The sequence below is a fragment of the Amblyomma mixtum genome, chromosome 9 (genome assembly GCF_055824585.1).
Source record: "Amblyomma mixtum isolate Tamu chromosome 9, ASM5582458v1, whole genome shotgun sequence".
In the NCBI taxonomy this organism is placed as follows: Eukaryota; Metazoa; Arthropoda; class Arachnida; order Ixodida; family Ixodidae; genus Amblyomma; species Amblyomma mixtum.
In genome coordinates, this window is record NC_143020.1 from 41,257,796 (window position 1) to 41,283,870 (window position 26,075).

Genomic DNA, 26,075 nt, shown 5'->3' on the forward strand with positions numbered 1-26,075 from the left:
AAACAATACAATCCAATGCAATGCAATGCAATCCAATGCAATCCTAGCTGTGACATCACACCGCTAGGCGCACGGCGGGCGCAGGAGTTAGGCAACAGCTACCAAGCGCGGCCTCGCCTCGCGACGGCACAAGTTGGGCCCCTGGTTTTTGAGGCAGATGGTATGACGTCATAGCAGAGGTCAAGCTAAAGGTCAATGGTAGCTACCGCGGCCTCGCCACGCGAGGAGCTGAAAGTGAAAGTAGTATTGCTTTAGCAATAAAACATTTTCCAGGCCATGCTCATCGTGCGTGTGCCTTTGGCATCATCTGTGTCAGTATGAAAATAGGCCATGGCGATAAAGAGTGCAAGAAGTGCACTTGGCTTGAATTTTACCACTTTTACATGGCTGCACAGCACTTTTCTAAGCAGACCCTAACCTATCCGAACAGTACGAAAATTTAAGACGCTCAAATACCATATCAGTATCAATATATGGCACGGATTTGGATGTTGTCCACAGCCTGAAATAAACGACCACCAGAGGGCGCACTTTGCGTGACCGGCAGCAGTAGCTTGCAGTGGCAGCCAGCACATCCACAAGCACTTGCACACAAAAGCCACTCTTCTAGTCTAGAGAGCAAGCCAGAGCGTAACGATGGCGCAAGACTGACCACCAGAGGATGCCTGCGGTGTGAGCGTGGGTGACTTGCAACGTTTGTGCCTGTCATGCGACTGGCCGTTGGCGGCAATTCCTCCGTTTTCTGCCATCTTCAGCCAAGACGGGCCGTCCCGGTTCGCGGAGGCGGCGTCGTGACCGGGAGCAGTCTTCTGCCAGGCCCGACGCCTCTGGCCACCCTGGGGCCGCGCCACGCCCGCATGCCAGGGCAGGTCGTCGCCTAGGTGCGCAATCTTCACCATGCTCTCTGCACATGCAATGACGGCCGATAAACATGCAACATGCGGGCAGCATGCTTACGCCGCCAGAGCTCTCGTCAACCACATCAGCTGCAAAATTCCGCTTCAAACTCTGGCCATATCTACGGAGCCACTTGGCAGAACCACTGCCCGAATATATCAGTGCACCCGCCCACCTTCCTCTTTTGAGTGAACACTTAGGCGACCCATGCATGCATTTCATTTAATTGCAACAGATGGAGCAACAGTCCACTAACCCCGACATTTCGGTCTAATCAGCAGGCACAGTATTGAAACATTGAGCTTACTGCAAGCTTTGTGGCCGGTTGAAGAGCTCTGGCTGCTGCTACCACAAATGCAACAGGGCAAAGCCGTGCAAAATGGCACAACTTCTAATAATAAAAAGCATATCTGCACTGTGTCGTTACCACTACAATGCTAGGCACAAAGTATGCACACACACCACAAACACAATACTAAAAGCAATGATTGCGGTATAGCTAACATGGTTGAGCTGCTGCATATTGAACAGCTGAACACAGGAGAGTGGTATAGCAAAAGATTCTGAACCACAGACAGGCAAGCAAAGCCTTAAACACCTCTTGTGCAACAATCTGCATGAAAACGCTGGCAAGGGTGGCAACAGTAAGTGTAGGATGCCAACTCTTTAAGATGCTGCAACTGCTACAAGGGAACAAACAACACATTATATAACCAGGAAGAGTTTAACACTTAGCTTCTTTGCTTAGCTAGCTTAAAGTAAGCAACTATAGACCAATTTCCTTGCAGCCCATTCCCAGATGAAACCAGTTGGTTAATCCTTTCACATAAGCGGTATGTTCTACTACCAAGAAAAATCAAGAAATTCATGTATATTTGGAACCCCCTATTTCCCAAAAACAACAGGCGCAAGAACTTTAGAAATTCACACACGCCACACACTTCCACAGTCACGAAATCAGCATACTCTTTGAATACACGCATTCACGCCCAATTAAGCATTTTCAGCACCACTTGAACCAGTTTCCAGAACAAAACCTCAGCTGCAATGTTCTTCAGTAAAGCATTCTACCGCACGAAAGAAGGAAGTTACAGCACGCAACCGCACTTCCCGCGTACGCCACGAAACTTCACAGCCCCCAACTTTCTTTCTTCTTTTTGAATAGCACTTTGTTTTCTAGGCATAAAATGGCCCTACCATACTATGTAGCAGAGATTTCAAATGCGGCCTGCATCGTCCACATTCTAAAAAGCTCTAGATGCCTAGATGAGCTCTAGATTAGAAGTGAAAAGTCTCGCGCACAGTCATAACCACACCACAAAAGGTTAGGATGGTTTCTGGCAATCCAACACCGTTGAAAATAGCAATAACCTAGAAATTTACAGTCAAAATTTTCAACCTGACACTGCCATCATCCCTTACAACCTTCTCTAAGGCACTGTTGATGGCTCCAAGGATGAGAATACTTTACATGCGCTACAAAATTCCCTTTCACTGGATCCATTACTCAAAAGTTCAGCAATGTCGCTTCTAAGCCCGCGATGCTGATATTGGCACCATCACTTCCACATATCCTGAAGTAAGCATGCCGTAATAAGCGTTCACATCACTTCTAGAGAAAATTTAAATTGGTCTTCCTTGCACATTTTTCATTACCCTCTTGATACTTCAGCAGAGTTTGCGACCTAAGTGCACTACATACAAGCCATGCCCCATTAAAGGTGCACAGAAGAGGATTCTGAAGTCGTCTTTTTGCCACGGGAACTCAATCTGCACGTTCCGAGCATTCTTAGAAACTTCGATTTATTGCTCTTTGTGGCTGATTTTCCTAATTAAAAAGAATTAACGTCCAGCTCCCGCCTTATATTTTAATTCTCCCTCGTACGGTGGGCGGAGTCGACCAACGCGTGGAGTGCCTTTCAGCCAGTCCTGCGGCGGCTGGCCGCTCTGCCATCGGCGGAGTAATACGTAGTAATCCGCAGAAGCAAATAGTCTACGCGTATTTTTATTTCTGCGGGCTTATTTTGCGGCTATATTACCTGCGAATGAAACTATTTATTCAAGGAAACCCAAAAAACAAAATAAAGCGAAAGCAAAGCCTCCACGGAGCTGGCTGCAAGGCACTAAACGCGTTGGTCGACTCCGCTCACCGTACGAGGAAGAATTAAAAAAAAAAGGCGGGAGCCAGACGTTAATTCGATTTAATTAGGCAAATCAGCCACACAGGGCAATAAATCGCAGTTTTTAAGAATGCTCGGAACGTGTAGATTGAGTTCCCGTGGCAAAAAGACGAGTTCAGATTCCTCTTCAGTGCACTTTAAGCCACGCGATGTAGCAACGAGTAGCACTGTGCTGTTTGCAAAGAAACAGAATTGCTGGAAATGTTCACACTGTGCATGACACTCTGTGCTTGGCACTGCTTGTGCACACAGCATGCTTTAAGAACAGCCCAACATGCTGGAGCGTAAACCCATCAAATTACCAGCAGGTGGCATAATCCCAAGCGACAGTTTCAGGTAATCACTCCCAGAACAAACACGCCAGCAGGCTGAAGCAGCTGAACCCGATGCAGCAAAAGAAACTTGTGGGAGGTGCCTCTTGGCCACCGTCCTTTTGATGACACACAGACAAACAAAAATTAGGCATGGTTTAGCTCGGGCTAAGCCTCGTCAGTTGCGTTAGCTGCGCCGCTTTCGAGTCGTGCAGCGCGTTCTTCTGCTGCCTTTCGAGCGCGTCGTCTCTTTCTGGCTAGGTCCTGTCGTCGTTGCTTCTCTTTAGCGCTCCCCATAACGACAAGATTCCACCGAGGCAAAGCGCGCATATACCTCCGCGAAACCCTCTACCTCGGCAGAGAGCCCACATCTGGCGGGAGCGAGCGACTACGTGCACAGCCGCGGCGCGGCGCCGCCGACGGCGACGCCACCTGGTGGAGCTTGGCTGAAACGTTTTCTAGGCAACGACTGTTCAAGGCCATTCGTGCCTACCGGCTCCCGGCTACATGACGAGGGGACAACCTGGTGTAGTGTTGCTAACCCAACTAAAAAAGATGCCTACAAGAGAACTTTTAAGAAACCTAGTCAGTACAGTGTTCTGCGATATTGCAAGAGTCCTTGGTCTACACGGCTACACACCACGCCCCCAAGGTGGCCAAAACATGCTAATCACTGGTGCGAGAACAGCGAGGAGAAGAGTGCGAGGAATGGAGCTAGGAAGAGAGTGAGGAAAACAGCAAGGCAGAGAACGGACAAGGGCAAAGAAGAAGAGCAAGAAAGAGGAGAGCTACACTCTGTTTCATATTTAGCATGCAACACTGTGGACGCTGCTCCAGTAGTGCGCCCACAAAACACTACAACCCACTGCACATCACCCATATTTCTTGAAAGCCTCAGTGCCAGTTTTGACAAAAACGTGAAGAGTACAAAACGACATGCTCAGTATTGCAAATCATGCTCAAGGCAGTCTGGCAGTTCAGTTATTGAATCCTCTGATGATTATTTTTGCCGATGGTGAACTACTTTTTAGGCGCAGATGGAGTCTGAGCAAACAGGATTGCCAATAACGGCATATCGCTCAGCTGCACGTCGCTCTTCTGAAGGTCTCAGTAGGGGGAGGACAAAAACATGCCTAGAGGTAAAAATTTAGCGCAGGCCATTGCGAGTCACGGTGCTTGAGTGACAATACAATGAAAGATGCTTGCCTATACTTCAGAGGTATGACAAACTAATTTCCGTGCATGGTCATAGCCACTGCAAATAGGCAGGCTTAGCTTTGGCAGTGCTACTTGCCATGTATGAAACAGAGTATGAAATATGAAAAAGAGCAAAGGAATGGGGTGATGGAGGAGGCAAGAGTGAAGAAGAGGTGACAACCGACCTAGGAAGTCTAGCCGGTCCCTGGCCATCTGCAGGTTCGTCCTCATCTTGTCCGTGAGCCTATGCGCCCGCTCCCAGGTGGGACCTGCACCAGAAAGTTGGTCACCAGTTGGCGACAAGTTGGCGACAAGTTGGCGACAAGTTGGCAACAAGTTGGCAACAAGTTGGCAACAAGTTGGCGACAAGTTGGCGACAAGTTGGCGACAAGTTGGCGACAAGTTGGCGACAAGTTGGCAACAAGTTGGCGACAAGTTGGCAACAAGTTGGCAACAAGACAGGGTAAAGTGCCTGCGCTTATTTGCAGAGTAGGCAACAAAGCAAGAGGGAAGAAGGAGGCACTCCATTACACTGAGTTAATTCCCCCCTGCCCTACCCTTGTTATGCCCTCACATTTGAAAAAAACATTCCTGTGCCTGAAATCTTGACCAAAAAAATTGATATTCCATAAAATATTCCCTGCTGCTGCCACTCAATGGAGGTACCTCACGTATCTAAGTCCTTTTCACATGAGCTCAAAACGTAAATGTCCTCCGAGGCTGAACCCCAACTCACCTGAAATCTGTAACAAACACTGTTCTGAAATACTGATAATGTCAAATTCTTATCGGTCATATTTCATTGATTAAATCTAAAATTCACAATCAAATATAGACATCCAAAGGTGCCTAGCTGAACCACCTGCACCAACCTAGATAGATGCCCAGCTGCACAATTTACAGGGACAAGCTCGGATAGTGCTTACTGAGCCACACAGTTGTTATGAACCAACTACAGAAAGAAGCTGAAACAACACTCATGCAAAATGAAAGGCATTTAACAATTTTTTCTTTCTCTTCCACAACGCTGTCTGGGGCATATTACCCAACGATTAACTGCCACGACTGTTGGAAGGCAAAACTACATCAAATAGCTCAAATTATTTTTCTCCATTCTTGCACCATCTCACACATGTTCAGACTGTACTTCTTTACACTAACTATGCACCACTGAACGGAAATCTCGTGCCGATGTTTTTAGACAACCCTTAGAGGGGAGCCATGCAAATTAAGTTATGTTTCTCCTCCTCTGCAAATGAGACAATGCTTCTCTTCAAGCATTCAGACAGCAAATAGTGTTTTGTTTCCATGCAGGTGGGCAGCGATTGTAATATCCTCTCAAGTGACAAAGGAAATTAGGGAAGTCACCTTTTCCTTGAGAGAAGTCGATGGCAATGCCTTTTTGCAATTCTTCAATGCCCTTGCGGTACAAGTCAATGGCCAGCTCCTTGAAATCTGCAGGGAAGAGCACTGCCTTCAGGGCCTTATACAATCACTAAAGTCACAAGTAAATCACGAAATGAGAAAAGGCCACCAAAATCAGCAAATTCAAGGCGTATCTTTATCCACAGACAGAGAGACGTAGTGCAGGGGGAAGCCAGTATGTAACAAAAACTGAACAACCATATTTTGTTCATCCTAAAAAAACAGACATCCTATTAAAAAGTTATGGATGCTTGTTTTCTACCATATTACTTGACATTCACTTTTTGTAAAGTAAATTTATTACAAGCATGTATTAACTAGTCTCACTTTGTATCTTCTTTTCACATATACTTTTCAACAGTTGACAAATTAATTAGTTAATTAATTAATTATGCAGTCACTAACAAATACACACCAACTAGCCCAACTGTCTTCCATGATCTTCCATGATTAATTAGTTGCAGCCACTGATATGTAGCCCTGTAATGGAAGTATGCTTCACTACATGATCATCACACATTAGCTATACTGATGGCAAGTGAAACGAGTCGAGCAAATCAACCGAGTGTTCTGCAGCTTAGCTGCCATATTCATTCCCCAAAGACATCCCTGACAGTAACAGTTGGGGGTTCACGCACCACATAATTAAGTGCACTGAGGAAGGAATATTTCTCTAAGGATGCTCATTACTATGAAAAGTGCTATACACAGTCCCGCCTATGCCTTTGAGGCAGTCCTCATTACTGGTGCGTGGACAACCACATGCTTCTCGTTGCAGAGAACACGAGCCTGCCTGTAGGTTAAATGGTCGCGAGCCTGCCTGTATGTTAAATGGCCGTACCCGCACAGCTGAACCACATCTTTGATCAGTCACCACTGCATATGCCCCAGGTTCAACAACCTTTCCCTCTTAAGGAAACCCGCTGCTTGGGGTCGACGCGCACTCAGCAATTTAGACTCGAAAAAAATCATAGTCGCGTTGGTCGAGATAAGGATCTTCTCGGGCAAAATTGGAAACCGAAGCGCCCCCTAGCGGCCAAGCCGTGAGTTACACGGGCATCGCGCAAGGAAGCAAGTGACTCTAGGAAGCAAGACGACGTCGTGCCGCGTAGCGGGCGAATCGAAAAGTTAAGATCCGTGAGATCCCCGCGGCAGGACGACCCCCTCCTTCCCTCATCGATATGCAAATTGCGAAGCGCTGCGGTCGTCGGGTGCAGCTCCTATATCAGGGCTGGCGCGCGCGCGCTATATGTGTCGATCGTTCGCGATAAGCAAAGCGCAGCGTTTACAGTAATGCAACCGCCGCCAGCCCCCCTCCCCCCCCCCCCCCCCCCCCCCCTCCGGCAACAAGGCGCCGCTGAGCAAGCAACAATCAGGGACTGAACCTAACCGCAAAACTGGATATATAAAACCGTGCCATTCGAGCTGGTGCCGCGCAGCTTTGTACTATCGATCGACAGTGCGCGCTCACACACACAGAGCAGAAAAAGCATTATATATATATATATATATATATATATATAGGTTGCGAAAGCGTGAAGTACTAGACTGCTTAGAATATATAGCGAAGTATACGCTTCGTTAAAGGAAACATATTTATTCAACTCGACGTTTCGATCGGAAGACCGATCTTCTTCAGGAGTCGGTCTTCCGATCGAAACGTCGAGTTGAATAAATATGTTTCCTTTAACGAAGCGTATACTTCGCTATATATATATATATATATAGCTGGCGGTTTAGAATTGCCAAGCACGATTGTTTGGAGGCGTACGGAACGGACATAGAGGTGTCCACTGACCCATGCATCTGCAGGGGGCCAGTTATGCGTTTTTCCTTTCCTCAAAATGAACGGAGTCGAAACTCCAAGAAGGGAAACTTGAAGGGAAAGGCGCAAATAACTGCCTCAATTGTAAGTGCACCTGCCACATGCACCTATCAGAGCGCATTTGAGATGCCCCGAAGCTTCACACAGACACACACTTTCGAAACTCTGGGAATGAGGCTGTAGAAGTGCTTCAGCGCCAAACGAATTTCCCGGCCCGCACGAGCGGTAAACGCAGAGCTCATTTCCGCGATTAAAGCGATCGATGAAGGCAAGGTAGGTAGTACACGAATAATTATCAACCGCGGAACTTTCGAAAACTGCATGCCGCGGTGAGAAAAGTCCGAGTAAATGAGCCGCACAGCTTTCTCGGCGTCACAGGTAACCCGTTTTAGCCGTAGCGATGCACGCAAGCGGTCGCTGCAGTGATACGGGGTACTAGGTCGAGGTTGAATTCGCGGAGAAAACGCGACCAGAATCCTTGAATCAAGCCAATTCGCCACGCGACCATCAAAGAACGCCCGCGCACAAGACATACGCGCGCGCAAGCACGCGGCGAAAGTCGAACACTGGAAAGTGCCCACTCTGGTCGCCGACTTGACCCTGAACCATTTCGCGCTGCGGACTCGTAGACGGGCGGCGACACGCTTATTTCGGGTCTTTCTTGCGTCCAAGGTTGATGTGAAAGATATTCGGGGACTTGAACGGGGTGGAAATCTTCGAGTGTCGGGGCAAATTAATATGAAACAAACGAATGTTTCTACTATCAAAATTTCTACTATCAAAGGCAAGGCGTGACTGACACCTGGATGCTCTGCACAGCTGCCTCTCTTACAAGGCCAGTTTCGGGAACCTAGAAGAAGGTGGCGCCACCTTTGAGCTGGGCAATCGGCTGGCTATTCGCAGGACCCGCAATATTTCATTCAACGACGACCACGGCCTTGACCAGATGAGGGTTTGCACGCATCGACTCAATGGACAGTTCTGAGACTACGGTAATCCAAAGGCTCTACAGCGAAGCTCACAAGGATGTCACTTAGGCGTCCATCTAAAAAAAAATTGCGCTCTAATCCGTGCTACCCCTAGACACCCCACTGCAGGAATGCATGAGTTTCGTGCTGTTCAATGTTTCAGCGTATTCAGAGACATTATGTACACAATGAGCCAAGCACACTAAGACTATCACTCTAGAGGAGATAAAACGCGGAAACTACAATCACGCGCAGGAAATACTACGAACTTCTTACTTCTTCTCACTTCTTTGTGTTATGTTTTTGTATATACACCCTTCCGTCCTTCAATAAACCCAGTTGATAGTCAGCGCTTGTCTTGTCGTTGTCCCGCCTTTTTTGCACTGTTCACCAGTATGAATGCTACGAGCGCAGCAGAAAACGCATGGCAAAGACACTCCGCGCGTTTTCAAAGTTTTAGTAATCTCGTGAGGATATTTTGCGCATTCAAAAACCGACAAAACTTGCTTCCCGCACGGTGTCTTTTATAACATATACCTCAGCTCTCCTCCTCGTGAATCGCTCCGCACGATACCAGAGCCAGTTTGTAGCAACGCTGTTGCAATTGACGCCCTTATTGCATGCTAACTAACTAGTACACGAGCAAGTTACCTTTTGAATAAGCTTCTATTAATAACAGGGGGACACTGGTGGTACCTGCCCCTGCAGCAGTCGCTTGGGCGGACGTGCTAGTGATGGTGATAGCGTTGGTAGTGGATATATGATAGTAGTGAATAGTGATGGATAGTGAGTGTAGTGGATAGTAGTGATAGTGGCAATGATAGAGGCGCAGAACGGACGGACAAAATTCTGCGGACAAAGCGGCGAAAATGTACCGGCTAAATACATTGGTAGGATCAAGGCGCCGACGAGGTTCCGCGCGTTGCGCACGTACCCGACACGAATTAGTCTTTCAGTCGCGGCCTCCAAGCAAGCGGCGCCACCAACCATAATGAACGCATACTATGGAAAGCGGGCGCGGTGTTGTGATCCCGAAACCGCCGAAATGTTGCCGCCCACTCCCCGCCATTGTCGCGGCGAATTCCGCCGACCACGCAAAAGGGGGAGGGGGGAGCCCGCGTCCAAAACTGCAACCACCCTCATTAAGGCAACGTGCTCCGACCCACTTAAAACCCCGCACCGACAGCACCTGCGGAACACCAGCCAAGGCACTTTCCGGGCGAACTGGTTAACCGAAATAATCAGATAACAGAGAAAACAAGGACCAAAGGAACACAAAAGAAAAAGCTGGGGGCGCGAAGCGGCGGCGGCTTCCAAACGCGAAGTTGGGCTGTGTGAGAATGGCACACTCGTGGAAGCCCCACACTACTTGCAAGAAGTTCCGGGAGTGGAGCACGGTCTCTCTACGTACTACATTATGCAAGAGGACGTCTCTATCGGGACTCCCCTGTACACTCCCGCATTATTATGCACCCTCTGTTACCTAGTACTAAATATACGTACACCAGCTCGGACCAACAAAACCGAACCACAGCCAACCTTATCGGAAGGTCCACGCGTGCTGCGGGCAATCAGAATGCACGGCACCGCACCGCCGTGCTCCCAAGTGCGACGAGCACTTTCAATGCAGCCGCAGCACTCCGCCAAAGAAGCTCCCCGCCCGTTTCCACACCACGGGCGGCAAGACACTATACGGGACGACTTCCGCGTGACCAAAACAGCAGCGGTAGCAGCGACAGCGCCAAGAGTATACGGCGTAATCTCCGGCACGATAAACTGGAAGCTCCGCCGCACATAACGAGATATACCACAGCGGAATCGCGCGCCGACTTAGCGGCGACGCCGCGAAATAGCCGCGCAGCGGCAAAACCTCAAAGATGCACAAACCAGTGCAACCCAGCGTATACAGCCCAGCAAACAAAAAACCTCTCAGAGACGTCTAGCTATAGACGTCTCTGAGAGGTTTTTGGTTTGCTGGGAACGGCTATGCAAGCCAACTATATATGCAGGGTGTGGAACAGCCACAGACCACTGCAACCCAGGATATACAGGAAGACGAAAAAGCAGCCGAATATGGGCTATATATGCAAGCCAACTATATATACAGGGTGTGGTACCACCACAGGAACGCATTATTCACTGCCAACAACTATACACCCACACGCGCGCAAAGAAGGATCCGGAGACGAACGACGAGCTTTAGAGAAAGTGCCCGCCACTTGTTTCTACGTATACGTCTCGAGAAAAAAAAAACAAAGGACCACGTAGCGCTCCGCCGGCCGTCTCAAGAGCGTCGAAGGAGTAGACAAGGCCCAACCCTGACCCAGGAAACGGAGCGGGCAGGATTCATCGTCCCACACGAGCGCGCATGCGACGAAGACGACGACCTCACAGAAACGTCCAAGGAAACAACGAAATTCGAGAAACCTGATGAAACAAAAAATAGAAAAAAAAACAGACGAACAAAGCCCAAAGAGGGAGCCCTAAACGAGATCGGACGGGCGGTGCGCGCCTATATGGATGATGTCCTCTCTCCCTCGTGCGGCGGCCGCGCATCGAAAATGTGGGTCGTCGCGAGGCTGTACAAGTACCATACTGCGGGGCGTGGGCTGAGCAGAGAAGGTCGGGGCGCTGCGTGTTCTATGTGGCACACACATACACATACACAGGGCCCGTTGTTCACCCCTCCCTCTCTACATACACGCTATCCCTTTATGCCGTCGACGAGAGATGAATGGGGGCTCGCTCTCTCATTGAGCACCCAAAAGGCGATGTGGTCCCGAGAAGACCAAGAACGGCTCGCGGGTGAAAAACCAAACAAAAAGGCAAAACGGTAGGGGACACGCACGGGGGCGGTCAGAAGTCCCCAGGGCAAAGGGTCTTCCTGGCGCTTAAGGTGTCGATAAATGATAGGTGTAACGTGGCAGCTCCAAATCAGTGGCAGCTTCAGATCATGCCAAACACCGCGTTCGTGAGCCCCGACGGCCGCTAAGTGTAAGAGCTGAAGGTAAAACCTTTGCGGCTGTGTAAATCTCTGAATGGCAGTTTGCCAATATCCCTCAAGGGAAAAGTGTACAACAGCTGTATCCTACCGGTACTCACCTATGGGGCAGAAACGTGGAGGCTAACGAAGAGGGTTCAGATTAAGTTAAGGACGACGCTAGGTGTAACGTTAAGAGATCGGAAGAGGGCGGAGTGAGTGAGGGAACAAACGCGGGTTAAGGTTCTCCTAGTCGAAATCAAGAGGAAGAAATGGGCTTGGGCAGGGCATGTAATGCGAAGCCAAGACAAACACTGGCCCTTAAGGGCAACGGAGTGGATTCCAAAAGAAGGCAAGCGTAGCAGGGGGGCGGCAGAAAGTTAAGTGGGCGGATGGGATTAAGAAATTTGCGTGAATACGGTGGCCGCGACTGGCGAAGGACAGGGTTAATTGGAGAGACATGGGAGAGCCCTTTGCCCTGCAATGGTAGTCAGGCTGATGATGGTGATGAAAGCTATCAAGGTTTTCAGAGGTTAGAACGATACGTCTACCGTTTACAGATATTTTGAGCTTCAAGGGTGCCATAACTGCGCAACTATGTTGCTCAAAGACGCACGATGTGGCCTGGGAACTTTTGACCGACCCTGTACATCCACGCGTAAGCGCGTTTTAAGCGACGTCGCTTTCATCCCCCTCTCTCCTCGCCAGGAAAATGAGAACGTTAACGCGTCGCGTATTGATCGAAACTCACTAGAAACGCATTGCCGAAACCCTGAGTCAAAATTGGAGCGGAGCTATCGAACGAAAGAAGATCCGTGTTACGAACCAGTTAACCATCAAGTATACAGTCGCGCCGGAGCTCATAGTTAGTACTGGTTTGGTTTATGGGGTTTAACGTCCCAAAGCGACTAAGGCTATGAGAGACGCCGTAGTGCAGGGCTCCGGAAATTTCGACCACCTGAGGTTCTTTAACGTGCACTGACATCGCACAGTACACGGGCCTCTAGAATTTCTCCGCCAAAGAAATTCTAGCCGCCGCGGCCGGGATCGAACCCGCGTCTTTCGGGTCAGCAGCCGAGCACCATAACCGCTGAGCCACCGCGGCGGCCATAGTTAGTACTCCTTTAGTACACTAAGTTTCTCTCATCGAGCGGCGAAACTTCAGTACTCCCTGCTTTTCCAGCGCACGCAACTTGAGAGTCATTGTTATGCTCGTTTTTGAGGTCGCAGACCCGGAAAACAGACAGAAACTAATTCAAGAAAGGGAAAAAAAAAAGATGCTGTGAATAAGTATCTGAATCATAGTGGAACATGTCTTAATCAGTTATGTTGTTAAGGCCCCTCCCCCCTTACTTCCCCTGCGTCATGGCCCCCACTTATAAGCAATAAAAGAAATTTCGAAATTCGCCCGTATAAACATGGTCTATAGACAGCCTATAGACTTCTTATTGACTATTGACTTCCTATAGATATTGCTTTTTGTCTATTTAGTCTATAGACTGTCTTCTACTTACAGTGTATGGCCATAAATCAATAGATTGTCCATAGACTGTCTATGGCATTTGTATTGCATATAGATTGTTCTCTAGGATTTGTCTATAGACGGTCTATAAACTTTATAGACACTCTATAGACTGTCTAAAACTTTTTGTAAGGGCGGTGCCCCAGCAATTACCGCCAAGTATTCGCATTACGCTGGCCACACAAACCAACGGTGTCGTCAGATCAGAGGCGGCCCTCAGAAAGACTGGGCTCCTCTATAAGTGTCCTCGAATGCCCTCGGTGAGGCCAGCTACGGCGACTGTTAAGGGTAGGGCCTCCGGAAACAACCGCAGCAGCTTTAAACGGGAGCGAGCTCGCGGAGGCCCCTTAAATTCGTTTGGATGCGGTTTAGAAGCCACACCGTTACTGCGACTCCCTCGGAGGTGCGTCAATGGGCCGTTACAAAAAAAGTTTGTCTATAATGTCTATAGACTTCTGTCTATAACATCTATAGACTGCCTATACACAAATCCTAGAGAACAGTCTATAGGCAATACAAATGCCATAGACAGTCTGTACACAATCTATAGACTTATGGCCATACACTTTTAGTAGACTTTTGTCTATAGATAGTCCATAGACAATGAATAGAAAAAAAGCAATATCTATAGGAAGTCAGTAGAGTCAATAAGAAGTCTATAGACTGTCCACCCTGCTGAAAAAAGTTCTATGATGCAATAAACTCATACAGTTTATCATACAAATATCATAGACTTATCATACAAATCATAGAAAATTATCATTCAAATGTCATACATTTCTGTAAAATCATACAGTCATCATAGAGATGTCATAGGATATCATACTAATTGTATGATATATCATACAGATTGTATGATATTCTATGATGAATGATCTATGAGATTATTGCATCATAGAACTTTTTTTCAGCAGGGATAGAACATTTTTATAAGGGGGAGCCGCTCTAGTATAACACAGCGGGTCGGTGTGGCAGCTTGTGTCAGTGGACCTAGAAAGAAAACGGCGTTCGGCCCGCAATTCTTAAGCCTGCAATTCTCTCTTGGAAATTATGTCTTGTTTTACTCGTTTACTTGCTAGCTGAAGCGTGCTTAGAACCGAGGTATACATGTGCAGGAACGCGAGTTCTGATCACAAAACGAATGCGGATGCCAAGGTCAACGCCACACGCGTTTTTTTATTATTATTTCTTTGTATGCGGCTCACCTTGTATAAGAGAGCATGTATAGGAGCATGCATAGGAGAGCACGTATAGGACAGACAGGCCGGAGGCGTCTAAAGGAAAAAAGGAAACGCGGGTGATCGATTTCTCGCCTCCACAAGTGAGCAGCGGCTCACAAGCGCGCTCTGATTGGGGCATCGGAAGAAAAGCGCGCCAACGAAGGAGTTCAGTGACCACCCAAAAAGCCGCCTTTCGAGTCAGGTGTATATACTATATATACATTTTTCTTCGACTACCTGGGCCGTTTGTGCCCAGAAGGGGAGGAATGATCCGTTTTGTCGATGCGCCTGACCTTGTTTACGCGGCTACGAACGATTTTTGAAGTGAGACTGCCCATTGTGGCGAGCGCCGCGGGGCGTCGGATTCCACACGGGCGCCTCGCCGTCTTTTCAGGCCCGTTCGGTCGGGAATCCCGGATCCATTCGGGCGAAAAAAATAAAGAAGCAGCATGCACAGATCCTGAAGAAGTGGACGCGAAGATTCATACGCTAAGTGTAAAGAGTGCAACGGTCTATCCGGATCCGTGCTCGGCAAATTCCTGATGTACTCTCCAACCGTTTAAACATACACCCTCGAAAAAAAAAAAGATACGTCCATGAGAAAACACCGTTTCTGCAACGCGGCTCGGAATAGATCATCATCATCATCAGCCTGACTACACTCACTGCAGGGCAAAGGCCTGTCTCTCCAATTAACCCTGTCCTTTGCCAGCTGCGGCCACCGTCCCCTCTGCCGTCCTCTTTCTGCCGTCCCCTCGGAATAGATATGTGCAGCGTATACGTAATTCGAAGTGCATGAATTACACTCCAAACAGAAAAGGAGTAAAAAAATGAGCAAGCTGCCTTCTAAAGCACACCCATTACAGGACAGGTTATACTACACAAGCCCCGGGGTAGATTTCCACCCGTAAATATACGGAACACTTACGGTTGGCAGGCAAATTCCCTCTTCGAAACATGCGAAGTTCTTGCAGTTAGGAAGATTTTTAACCGAGGATTCAACCTCTTCTATTTGCTGACATGAAGACCTCCGGTACAGCGTACAGCCTTCACCCATTGCTAACTGCATCAACTTTCGATGCTATGCAGTAGGAACATATCTCCGTTGCCAAGAGTAAGCATTCTGTATACTTAGTGAACGAAATCTACTCCGGAACGTGAGGCAGCCCACCTTGCCCCTAAAGGGAAGTGCCTGCGTGGGAGTAAAAATACTCCCATATAGGCGTATTCGTGTTTAAGAGTGCACCCAATGCCCCGCTGAACCAAGAACCGAGCGCCCGATTCTTCCAGAAACCCACAGCGCCAAAGGCATCACAGTGGTGGTGCCAACAGGGCACAGTAAGGAGTGCACAAGAAACGCACAAGAAACAAACTTAACAGACACGCGCTCTTAAAACACCGAAAAGAAAGAGTCGTCTGGTACAGCACTCACAAGGCAACGCGGTTACCGATTCTATTCCCTAATGGCCTTTTCGGAAGAAAGACCTTCGCTGGTACGGGCGCTTATAGAAGGTAAAAGTAACCTCGCCCTAACCGCATCCCATATATGTCACAACGAACTGGGAAGGAAGACACGACGAACAAATCGCTAACATTTTGTCGCGGGAGTAATCGAAAGAAATTGAATTACTTCGCCAAAGCTGCGTTCCGCAAATTTAGGACTGCAAGTGTATATGGAGCGCAGACGCCAAAGATGTCAAGTCAGTCAAGATGTCAAAACATAAAACTACTTTATAGGCAATTCACAGATCTGCGACTTTTTCGTTTGCATGCCAGTTCATCTTGCTGGATGCACGTGTGGTGTAACGGAAGCTACACTGTCGGCTGCAAGAGACGCCCTAGTGGAGGGCTGCTGGACTGAATTTAGACCACTTGGGGTTCCTTACGTACACTGGCATCGCCCAGCCCTCGGGCGTCATCCCTAACCGCCAGAAGTTACATATCAGCCTGAGAAGTATAATAATCACTTCTAAACTAATGTTACGTACACGCAAAACTGCGTCGGCTCTGCTCAAACTCTGCAAACATATCCTGCAATCAGCACATCTCCCGCCATCAGCGATACACAAGCGCCCTGTTAATGTCACTGTAGACGTTCTCAAAAAGAAAAAAAAGCTTGATAACAAGGTAATCAACCGATATTGGGCGACACCACTTCATCATGCGTTCATTTAAAACCCAAAAACCAACAGTTCTACTACCTCTACACTTTATTGGAGTCCACATGCCCGAGCGGGCGGGATGCCTCCAGCAACAACTCAGACGTCGCAAGCGGAAGCGTAAAACACCACTGAAATCAGCGCGAGAGACAGTTTTTAACTTGGCACGACGAGTTTCCCTTCCGAGGTATGCTTTCGCGCGGGCGAAACAAGACGCCGCGTGCTCACACGAGTCGAAGAGAATGCATGAAACGCGAGGGCCGCGGCTGAGGCTACACTTTCCTGCAGCTCTTCCTTTTCAAAGCGGACTCAGGAGCCGACACACGCGGTCCCGGCTTCTGAAATTCGAGCACTGCAATCGGCACTCGCCGATATATTGCGTCGCACTTTTGCGAACAGAATACTTCCAACGCGGAAGGGTTAGTACCCCTACATCAGAAAAAAAAAAATGTCGCCACCGTCTGGAGGACGTTGAAGTAACGAGTGTTAGCTTTTCGATAGTGCCATCTATCGTCCATGTGATGTACTGCCTCGGGATTAGGCTAATTTTCCATACCTTACGGCGAGCGGGTGCCTACCGCCTCTAAGTCGGATATTTTTGACCAATTTGGGCCGGAAAAGTTTTTTCTACTCTTTGGAGGGCCATTTTTCCTTACCTAGGCGTTAGGTGCCCGGACGCCATGAGGTATGAAATAGTGAGCTGCCGAGTGCTGACGACGTGACCGCCATATTAAGCCTAACCATGAGTAAATATTAACCTAATTGACAATATTGATGACTAACATGTCCTACTCATCCAGCCCTTTACGAATATCCATTAGATTACGACGTTATCGGTTAGTTAATTATAAGCAACTAAATATAAGCATAACCATAATTAAATATTAACTTCATTATTTAATTTTGGTGCGATTCCCAATATCTAATTCGTTTTATGACGCCTCATTAATTACTGAGTTAAAAGCAATTAAACATAGTCATGTAAGTAGTTATGACGTCACAAAATAAATGACGTCACCAAACACCAATTCGATATGCTAATGACGTCCCCAATCAATCACCAATTGGGTTGCTATATCGATTTACTATGGGGGCCGCCATCTTGAATTCCTCTTGAACTTCCCGCCGAAGGGAGGTAATAGCAGAACCCAGGAAACCGAGAAACGTGATGAATAAGAAAAATTCAGGGGGGCGCTTTGTTGGCCTAAAGTGCAGTGAGGCAGAAGCCTTAAGCGCTGTGGTGCTGCTTGTGTCACTGATGTGTGGTTAAGACGTTAAGCTTCGCCTCTATGAGTAGAACGCGACAGCGTCTAGCAACGCTGCCAGGGAATCCACAGAACGCCATCGCCCGTTCGGTTCTACGCTTTGCTCGTCCGTAAATTGGTTTTTGAGGAAAGGAAATGTACCTGTCTCTCATATCTCGGTGGACACCTGAACCTCGCCGTAACGGGAAGGGAAGAAGATGGGAGTGAACGAAGACACCGTATTCACTAGACGCGCCTTTGTTCATTCCAAACCATCGAGCTGGCATGACGGAGTGGTAGCGTGCTCGTCTCGCACTCCGGAGACCCTGGTTCGATTCCCAAACTCGACCAATTTTCTACTCGGTTTTATTTATTTATCTGGTCTGACTAGAAAGGTTAACTAGGCTAGTTGGTTAATTAGCTAATTTATTAAACTCAGTCCCACTTACTTGGAGCATCACTATACCATTCCTCTAATTGGATGCATGTTTAGTAGCCAAAGTACAATTGGCCCCGTTTGAAATTCGCGCACTGTGACGTCACGACCGTTTCGACCAACTGAAAAGCGTGACATTTCTGTCGGCAACTACTGCTTACAACGATGAGGCATTAAAGGCTTCCGCCTTAAAATTCTCCACGTCGGCGACCGTTTGAAGCCTCGCAGCTGGAGCGGCCGGAGCAACCCGCCGCTCTGCAACCTACACTCTGAACAGAGAGGAGTGAAAAGGGTGCAAACTTTACACCCTTTTCACGCCCGTATAGGCGTATGGGCTAGTTGGAACACCCTCTCATAAATGCTGCGCTGCTTAGTTGTACACAGACAAAGAAACTGGACAAACGCGCTTAACCTCACCGTTTGTCCAGTTTCTTTGTCCGTGTACAACTAAGCAGCGCAGCATTTATGAGGAGTATAGGAGGGCCATCGGTGTCACGTGACCTCGCGGCGCCATCCGAACCTGTCCACCGGATAGCTAGCAAAATGACCACCGTGGCAGGTGGAAGTTAAAGTTGGTCGCTTGGGAAGAGCAACCTTGGACGCAAAAGCGCCGCCGGTGGCGACACCTACCATCGCGGGGCGGCAGCGGCGCATCGCTAACCGCTGCACCACTGAGCCAGGAGGAGTGGGACGAATGCAAATCAAATAACGACCAATTCCGCACACATATGGAACCGATTAAAACATTAAGTTGGGCTAGTTGGTAACGGCTTGAAGGAATCATATTCTTAGCGGTAAGAAACAGACACAACACCAAGATACACACACACAGGACACCCGCTAGCGGGTGTCCTGTGTGTGTGTATCTTGGTGTTGTGTCTGTTTCTTACCGCTAAGAATATGATTCCTTCAATATGGAACCGAGCCGTTGACGAGGGACGACACGCCTCCTGCATCGCAACGGGCTCACAAAAAGCCCCGAGCTGAAGTACGCCATTTGTTCGAAACATGCGAGGTCTAGTTGCCAGTCCGAGCACAGTGCACATTTGCACGCTCGGCAGGCACTTTAAAGGGCTACTGAAGCGGTTTTAGAATTCCATGAGTTTAAGGTTGCCCAATGTGCGAAACGTGCACGTAAAGCCTGCGAAATCGTTTTGCTCTAGCATTTCAAAATGGTGGCGTAATCGCCGAATAAAGTCGTCGTCGGCGATCAGGCTTCTCTGAAGTGCACAGCGACGGGAAGAGGCCCCGATAATGACGTCACGTATGACGGAACTACGTTTCCAGCAAAGAAACGGTTATTGCATGGAAGAAAACCGACGCCATCGAAGGTGAAGCTCACGATGCATTGTTTGGCGCCATCTGACGACGCACAGCAGCATGCAGGCGTAAGCAGCGGACATCTGAAATTTCGGCAACAATGACGTCACTGCCGAGTTTCCCCGCACTCCTCCAGCGTAGTGAGAAGAAGCCCAAACATCGTCGCGGTTTTAATCGATGATTATGACACCATTTTAAATGCTAGTGCAAAAATACTTTTCATGCTTTATCTAGAAGCTTGATAGATTCGAATTCTTGAACAACCTCTAATTCTCAAAAAACCGTTTCAGCTTCCCTTTAACGAAGCACAACTATAGCACAAAAGTCAAAGCAAGCGACACAGAAAAAAGAAAAACGCAGCGACGTATGCAATACCACTTTGACACCCTATGTAAAAAAAGTGCATGCAATGCGAAGTCGCAGCTTTTTCCGACGGTGGACAGCACCTAGTACTTAATTATTTGTTTGAGGTGAATTTCGCATCTTCCATCTAGCAAATGAGCCGATTTTTAAGGACACATAACGAAGACAGTAAATAATAATTCCCGAAACAGTAAGCGGTGTAGCAGGTTGTACGCCATTTTTGTGCGGTCATATTTTACCAAAAGTAGCAATATCAATTTTTTTTCGCAATTTCAAGCACAACGTGCACTTTCTAAAAAAAAAAAATACTTCCATGATCGTTCGGATGTTTACTCGGTAAGTCGCGGCATCTCTATGCGGCTATTTTGGTGAGTTGCCACACTTCGTACGAAACTGAAAAAAAACAAAAAACATCCCACTGAAAACTCAACTGCCCTGGAATACTAACAAACGAACTTTCTTAAGACCTGAATATACTACTGAGGCGAAAAAAAAATATTCCATTTCGATGGAAACAAAAAGTGGCGGGCGGAAGGGGTATGCAATGCAAACAGATGGAGAATCCTAGCTGCGTTTGGTAAAAGCCGACAAAGCCAATTTACAGGGGTGATGGTCATATAGCATAAGGGCCAGTCGAAAGCATGCACACAGCAGACCTAACATCGAGAACAAAAGGAACAGTGTCGACTCCGCCCGGTGTGCCAACGATGGAGGCGAAATTAAAGGAAATTACTGCGTCGGCCCAAGACGAAAATTAAGCCTAGAAGTGAGATTATTTATTTATTTATTTATTTATTTATTTATTTATTTATTTATTTATTTATTTATTTATTTATTTATTTATTTCAGGTACTGTCAATCCCATTGGGGTTTTTACAGGATGGGCACATAGCAAGAAGGCACAAATCGAATACAAATGAGATGGAATACATTATGAAACACTGTTGGTTGCAAATAATTACCCGAGTATGTGAACAAAATACAGATAACAGAAAACAAAACAAAACGATAGAGCATTTTTCACAGAAAAGGGTGCAACTTTGTACGCTGTAAGTAATGTGTTCATACAGATGCTGTTACATGCAGTGATACGAGTCGTCTGTTGTACTTGTCTAATTATGTTTTAATTATCCCGCAATTGTTCTTCTACCAGAGTTACAAATTTCTGCAAAGATGCGTTAGTAGTGACAGAGGGGTTCAAACTACTCCATTCTTTTATGTCAAGCGGGAAAAATGAATACCTGAAACAGTCGGTTCGGAATGCATACTCTCTAAGGGTTAATGGGTGCTTATGCCGGGATGGTCTGGATTCAACTACAGATATATATAACGAAGTATCTATGTTTAATGTGTTGTGTACTAATTGGAACAATAATTTTAGTCGTGCTAGTTTGGCGCGTTTCTCTAAAGTAAGAATACATGCTTGTTTTAGTAGTTGGGATGGCGAATCACTGGTGCTGTATTTGTTGAAGATACATCTAATTGCCTTTCGCTGCACTCCTAGTTTGTTAATGAGCTGTTGTTTATAGGGAAACCAAATTATGCTTCCGCATTCGAGAACTGATCGTATAAATGTGTTATATGCTCACAGTTTGGTCTCCGGTGGCGCTTCTCGAAGCCGTCTTCTAAGGAAGAACAATCAGTCAGAACTTCGATAATTAAGTTTAGATTTAACCTTAGCAACATTATACCCGGCAAGAGACTGGAGGAAAGTTACCAGCATTGCAACGATGCCATCATCAACTCCTACTCTTCGAAATCACGAGCATATATACCCAGGAAGCGTCAGGAAGGAGGGAGCAGAAGTGGGAATTAAAAAAAAAAAAGTAATCCCGGAATGCTGATCCTGATCCATTCCATTTGGCTGAGTCGTCGCTGATGCTATAGCCTGTATCTCCTACCGTGCAATTTCACTCACTCTCCTCCCTTCTCTACACTTCTATAAAACTACAATTGTTCACGGTCCCGTGACGTGCTAGTGATACGTACATAGAAACCTCTCCCCTTCTTGAGGCCTCAATCTAATTTCTGCAGTCCACGATGCACGCCTGTGTCACGCGGCCACCGCGTCCCCCGCAAAACCAAACACACACACACACCACCAAGACAGACCCGCGCGCATACAAGGAAACGAGAGAGACTAAATCTAAGGAGGAGATCGCGCGTACACGCGCGCCTAATCAGGAAACCAAAAACAACACAAAGCACATAGTCGCGACCGATATCTCGAAGGCTGCGCCATAAACAACCGATAACGCGAACAGCGCGGCACCGCAGTGGACGCTAAAAGCCAGACAAACAAGGTCAACCACTGACACATGACGAACCGGAAAACCAGCACAACTAGAAGACGAAAACGTTTGGAGGCCAAGGCTATGGAGCTCATGGAACATGACAGCAACACAACACTGGTTTGGTTTGGTTTATGGGGGTTCAACGTCCCAAAGCGACTCAGGCTATGAGAGACGCCGTAGTGGAGGGCTCCGGGAATTTCCACCACCTGGGGTTCTTTAACGTGCACTGACATCGCACAGTGCACGGGCCTCTACAATTTCGCCTCCATCGAAATTCGACCGCCGCGGCCGAGATCGAACCCACGACTTTCGGGCAAGCAGCCGAGCACCATTCCCACTGAGCCACCACGGCGGCAGCACCACAATACTAGCGTAGAAAAGCTATTTTTATGACAAACGAAGCGAACGCAAAGTGGCTTACTGGACAACCGTGCAGCAGTTCCTGCTACAGCTATCCGTCCTTGCTAAGAATTCCTTTTTTTTTTTTTTTCAAAGCAGGGTGAACCATCGTATACACGCAGCCAGAAACTATACCCTCTTGCGTTGTAGATTTCTATTTCGACGAGTTTCATTCGCCTGAGTGTACGTAGCTGGCGGGGACGGAACAGCTTTTATGTTCGCATAACTCTCGCATGATGGTGATTAGAGAGCGAAGCTGTACACATTAATTTTGGCTTGCGCAGGCCGGTCAGTTCCTTCTTCCTTTAACGTGACTTCCAGCGTCGAAGGAGTCGCTCGAAATTCATGCTTCCGTTTTCAGCTCAGTTCTTTCACGTTAAGCATGTCAGTGCCGATGAGATCGGACCTTATGCGATACACCTTCCCGCCAAAAATCGGCCCTGTCCACGTCTTCCACGTAAAGTCCGAAGTTTAAGCGTGGCTCGTGTCACGGCCCGCGTACACTCTACTGACCTCAACAGCCGTGCCGTAAGAGCTTCCTTCACCCTTGCATCGCAACTGGCTGCCTGCGAACTGAAAGCCCCAGCCAGAGTGTACGGCTAGTGATCAGCGCTACAGATGGTTGGCGAAACGATCGACGAAATGATGACGCAATGCACAACGACTTTGGTGATGGTTATGTCTGCGATGGGTTTACGCCTGAACCATTACGTGACGAGAATATCCATCGCTGCATTTTGAACCCCACGCTTACTGGCTCTATGCCGTTGCCGTTCCTCGCATCCTGATTATATATGCCTGCCTTCTGGCCGGAGAAACACGTGAATGTGGACGTAATCGCTTTTGCCCTGCACTTTCAGCCGAACCCCAGATTAGTGGCGTGTTTCGTGACGTCGTCGACGGCGTTAATTGGATTGGTTTCGAGAGAATGATCTCCGGTGATACGACGTCAACGAATTTATCACTTGTGCTTCATGGCGTCGACGATGAAGATTGGTCTGATTGAAGTCAGACCCAAGTCCGATTGAAGTCAGACCCAAGTCCGATTGAAGTCAGACCCAAGTCCGATTGAAGTCAGACCCAAGTCCGATTGAAGTCAGACCCAAGTCCGATTGAAGTCAGACCCAAGTCCGATTGAAGTCAGACCCAAGTCCGATTGAAGTCAGACCCAAGTCCGATTGAAGTCAGACCCAAGTCCGATTGAAGTCAGACCGAAGTCAGACCGAAGTCAGACCGAAGTCAGACCGAAGTCAGACCGAAGTCAGACCGAAGTCAGACCGAAGTCAGACCGAAGTCAGACCGAAGTCCGACTGAAGTCAGACCGAAGTCAGACTGAAGTCCGACTGAAGTCCGACTGAAGGTCGTGAACAAATTTCACGGCTGTTATCCTGAGAGTCGTTCCGGGCAGTCTTGTGGAGTCTATAGCTGCTGCGACCACGTACAATACCCGACGACGGCTAAGCGTAGCGCGAGGCTGGGCAGTTCGCTCTGAAGAGCCACGTGACTGCGGTCGAGCCCCGGACACTACCACCACCGACGCAGGCTGAGCGAAACACGGGGGTGGAGGGCGGTGAAGCTAACAATAGCCAGCACTGCAAAAACAGGGAGCCGGATGCTCACAGCCATGCGTCCGTTAGAACCGCCGCGCCTCGTGACTGGCTGAACGTGACAGCAGCCCAGCGCACGACAGCAGCGGTTGCGGCCAGTCACGCATCCTCGCTAACTCGAGGACAGCTCTGAGCAAGCGGATTCCAGTGAGCACGGCTTACCGAGGTGCACGCATGCACGAATACAAAACCACTCTGTCCGTAGATCGGGATCCGGTGTCCGAAGTGGTTTTACGAAAGACGAGAAATAAACGTAAGCAAACCCCCATCGGCATCATAGGCCAACGTTAGTAGTAGTAAGTGGTTTTAATTAAACGAGGTAAATGGAAGGAAAAAGATTGTTGCCAGACCCGGCATCTTGCCATCGCTGCTGGAAGCACCTGAGCCGGGGTAGCGGAAATAAAGGATAGCAGGCAGTGTGTAGAAGTGAGATGAAAGATGGTTTGGTTTGGTTTATGGGGGGTTTAACGTCCCAAAGCGACTCAGGCTATGAGAGACGCCGTAGTGGAGGGCTCCGGAAATTTGGACCACCTGGGGCTCTTTAACGTGCACTGACATCGCACAGTACACGGGCCTCTAGAATTTCGCCTTCAACGAAATTCAACCGCCGCGGCCGGGATCGAACCCGCGTCTTTCGGGCCGTGAGATGAAAGAGGTGAGGGGATAGTAGAAAGGACATGGGGAGAGGTACACTGTCAATAAAACTATTTACATATAAACATAACACATATACAGGTCGCGCGCACGTGAAGGCCTTGTAGAGCACAGTACCAATGTTACTTCCCCGCAGACAAATAGCTTTCTGCCGGTCAGCTCGGAAAACCTTCAACTTCGGGAACCAGGGATTGTGGACAACAGATGGGTAATAAACGTGGAAACAGCTCTATTTCTGAATTGTAAGAACAGAGCGCTGGCAGAGAAAGAAAGGGGCAACGGAGTGACATCTAGGCGGTGGAGCGCACTTCGACGAGATTTCAACGCGATAACCATGAAAGGTTCACGCTGCGAAGAAAATCCATCGTCGCCAGCATTGCCGGGGGGAAATGAGCCGGGGTATAGGGTGGCCAACCTGGCCACCTTGGATCACATGACTTCGTGACGTCATCCCACACAGCCCCATGATTGTGAGCAGCCTCACAGGTGGAAGCACCTGCCATCGCAGGGCAATGGCGCACCGCTTAACCGCTGCACCACTGCGCCATAAGAGAGGTATGAGGACTCCCTGGGATCTGTGAATGAAAAGTAGAGAATGTCCAATTCCGCATATGACATAGCGCTACTGGCACAGCGGCGCTCAAGTGTTCCCCTTCAGTTTTTACACACGAGACGAGTGGTACTTCGCTTATTTTCGCCAACAGAGTGAGTTGAGTTGTTGTATGCAACAGTTATAAATTAGCCTTGCTTATTCTGCAGGCAATTGCTCCACCGTAGCGTCCCTTATATAAAATAATGTCCTAAAACAGGTAAGATCTGCCCCGCTATGCGCACAGTCACTTATAGTAGTACATATTCCACTCCCGCGGTCACCATCTATGCACACATTCAATCACAGCACAACATTATCCACTCCAGAAGCCACCATCTATACGCATATTCAGTCACAGTAGAACATAGTCCATTGCAGAGTCACCATCCATGCACACATTCACTCACAGATTAACATAGTCCACTCCAGAAGGCATCATCTACGCACACATCAAATCACAGTAGACCATAGACCGTCCCTGC

The 26,075-nt window shown here is 48.1% G+C and overlaps 1 protein-coding gene across 3 annotated transcripts in view; it reads right to left on the reverse strand.

The window, feature by feature from the left end:
- The window catches only part of spas (spastin), an 85,337-nt gene that overhangs the window by 28,991 nt on the left and 30,271 nt on the right, over nt 1–26,075 (reverse strand). For 2 of the 3 annotated variants that reach the window (XM_089559788.1, XM_089559789.1), the window contains exons 2-4: nt 5,954–6,040; nt 4,771–4,854; nt 653–904 (exon numbers count right to left, since the gene is read on the reverse strand). In XM_089559788.1, the coding sequence (XP_089415914.1) occupies nt 653–904; nt 4,771–4,854; nt 5,954–6,040 (423 nt within the window). The remainder of the gene's footprint in view (nt 1–652; nt 905–4,770; nt 4,855–5,953; nt 6,041–26,075) is intronic. The other variant, XM_089559790.1, reaches the window with a different exon arrangement.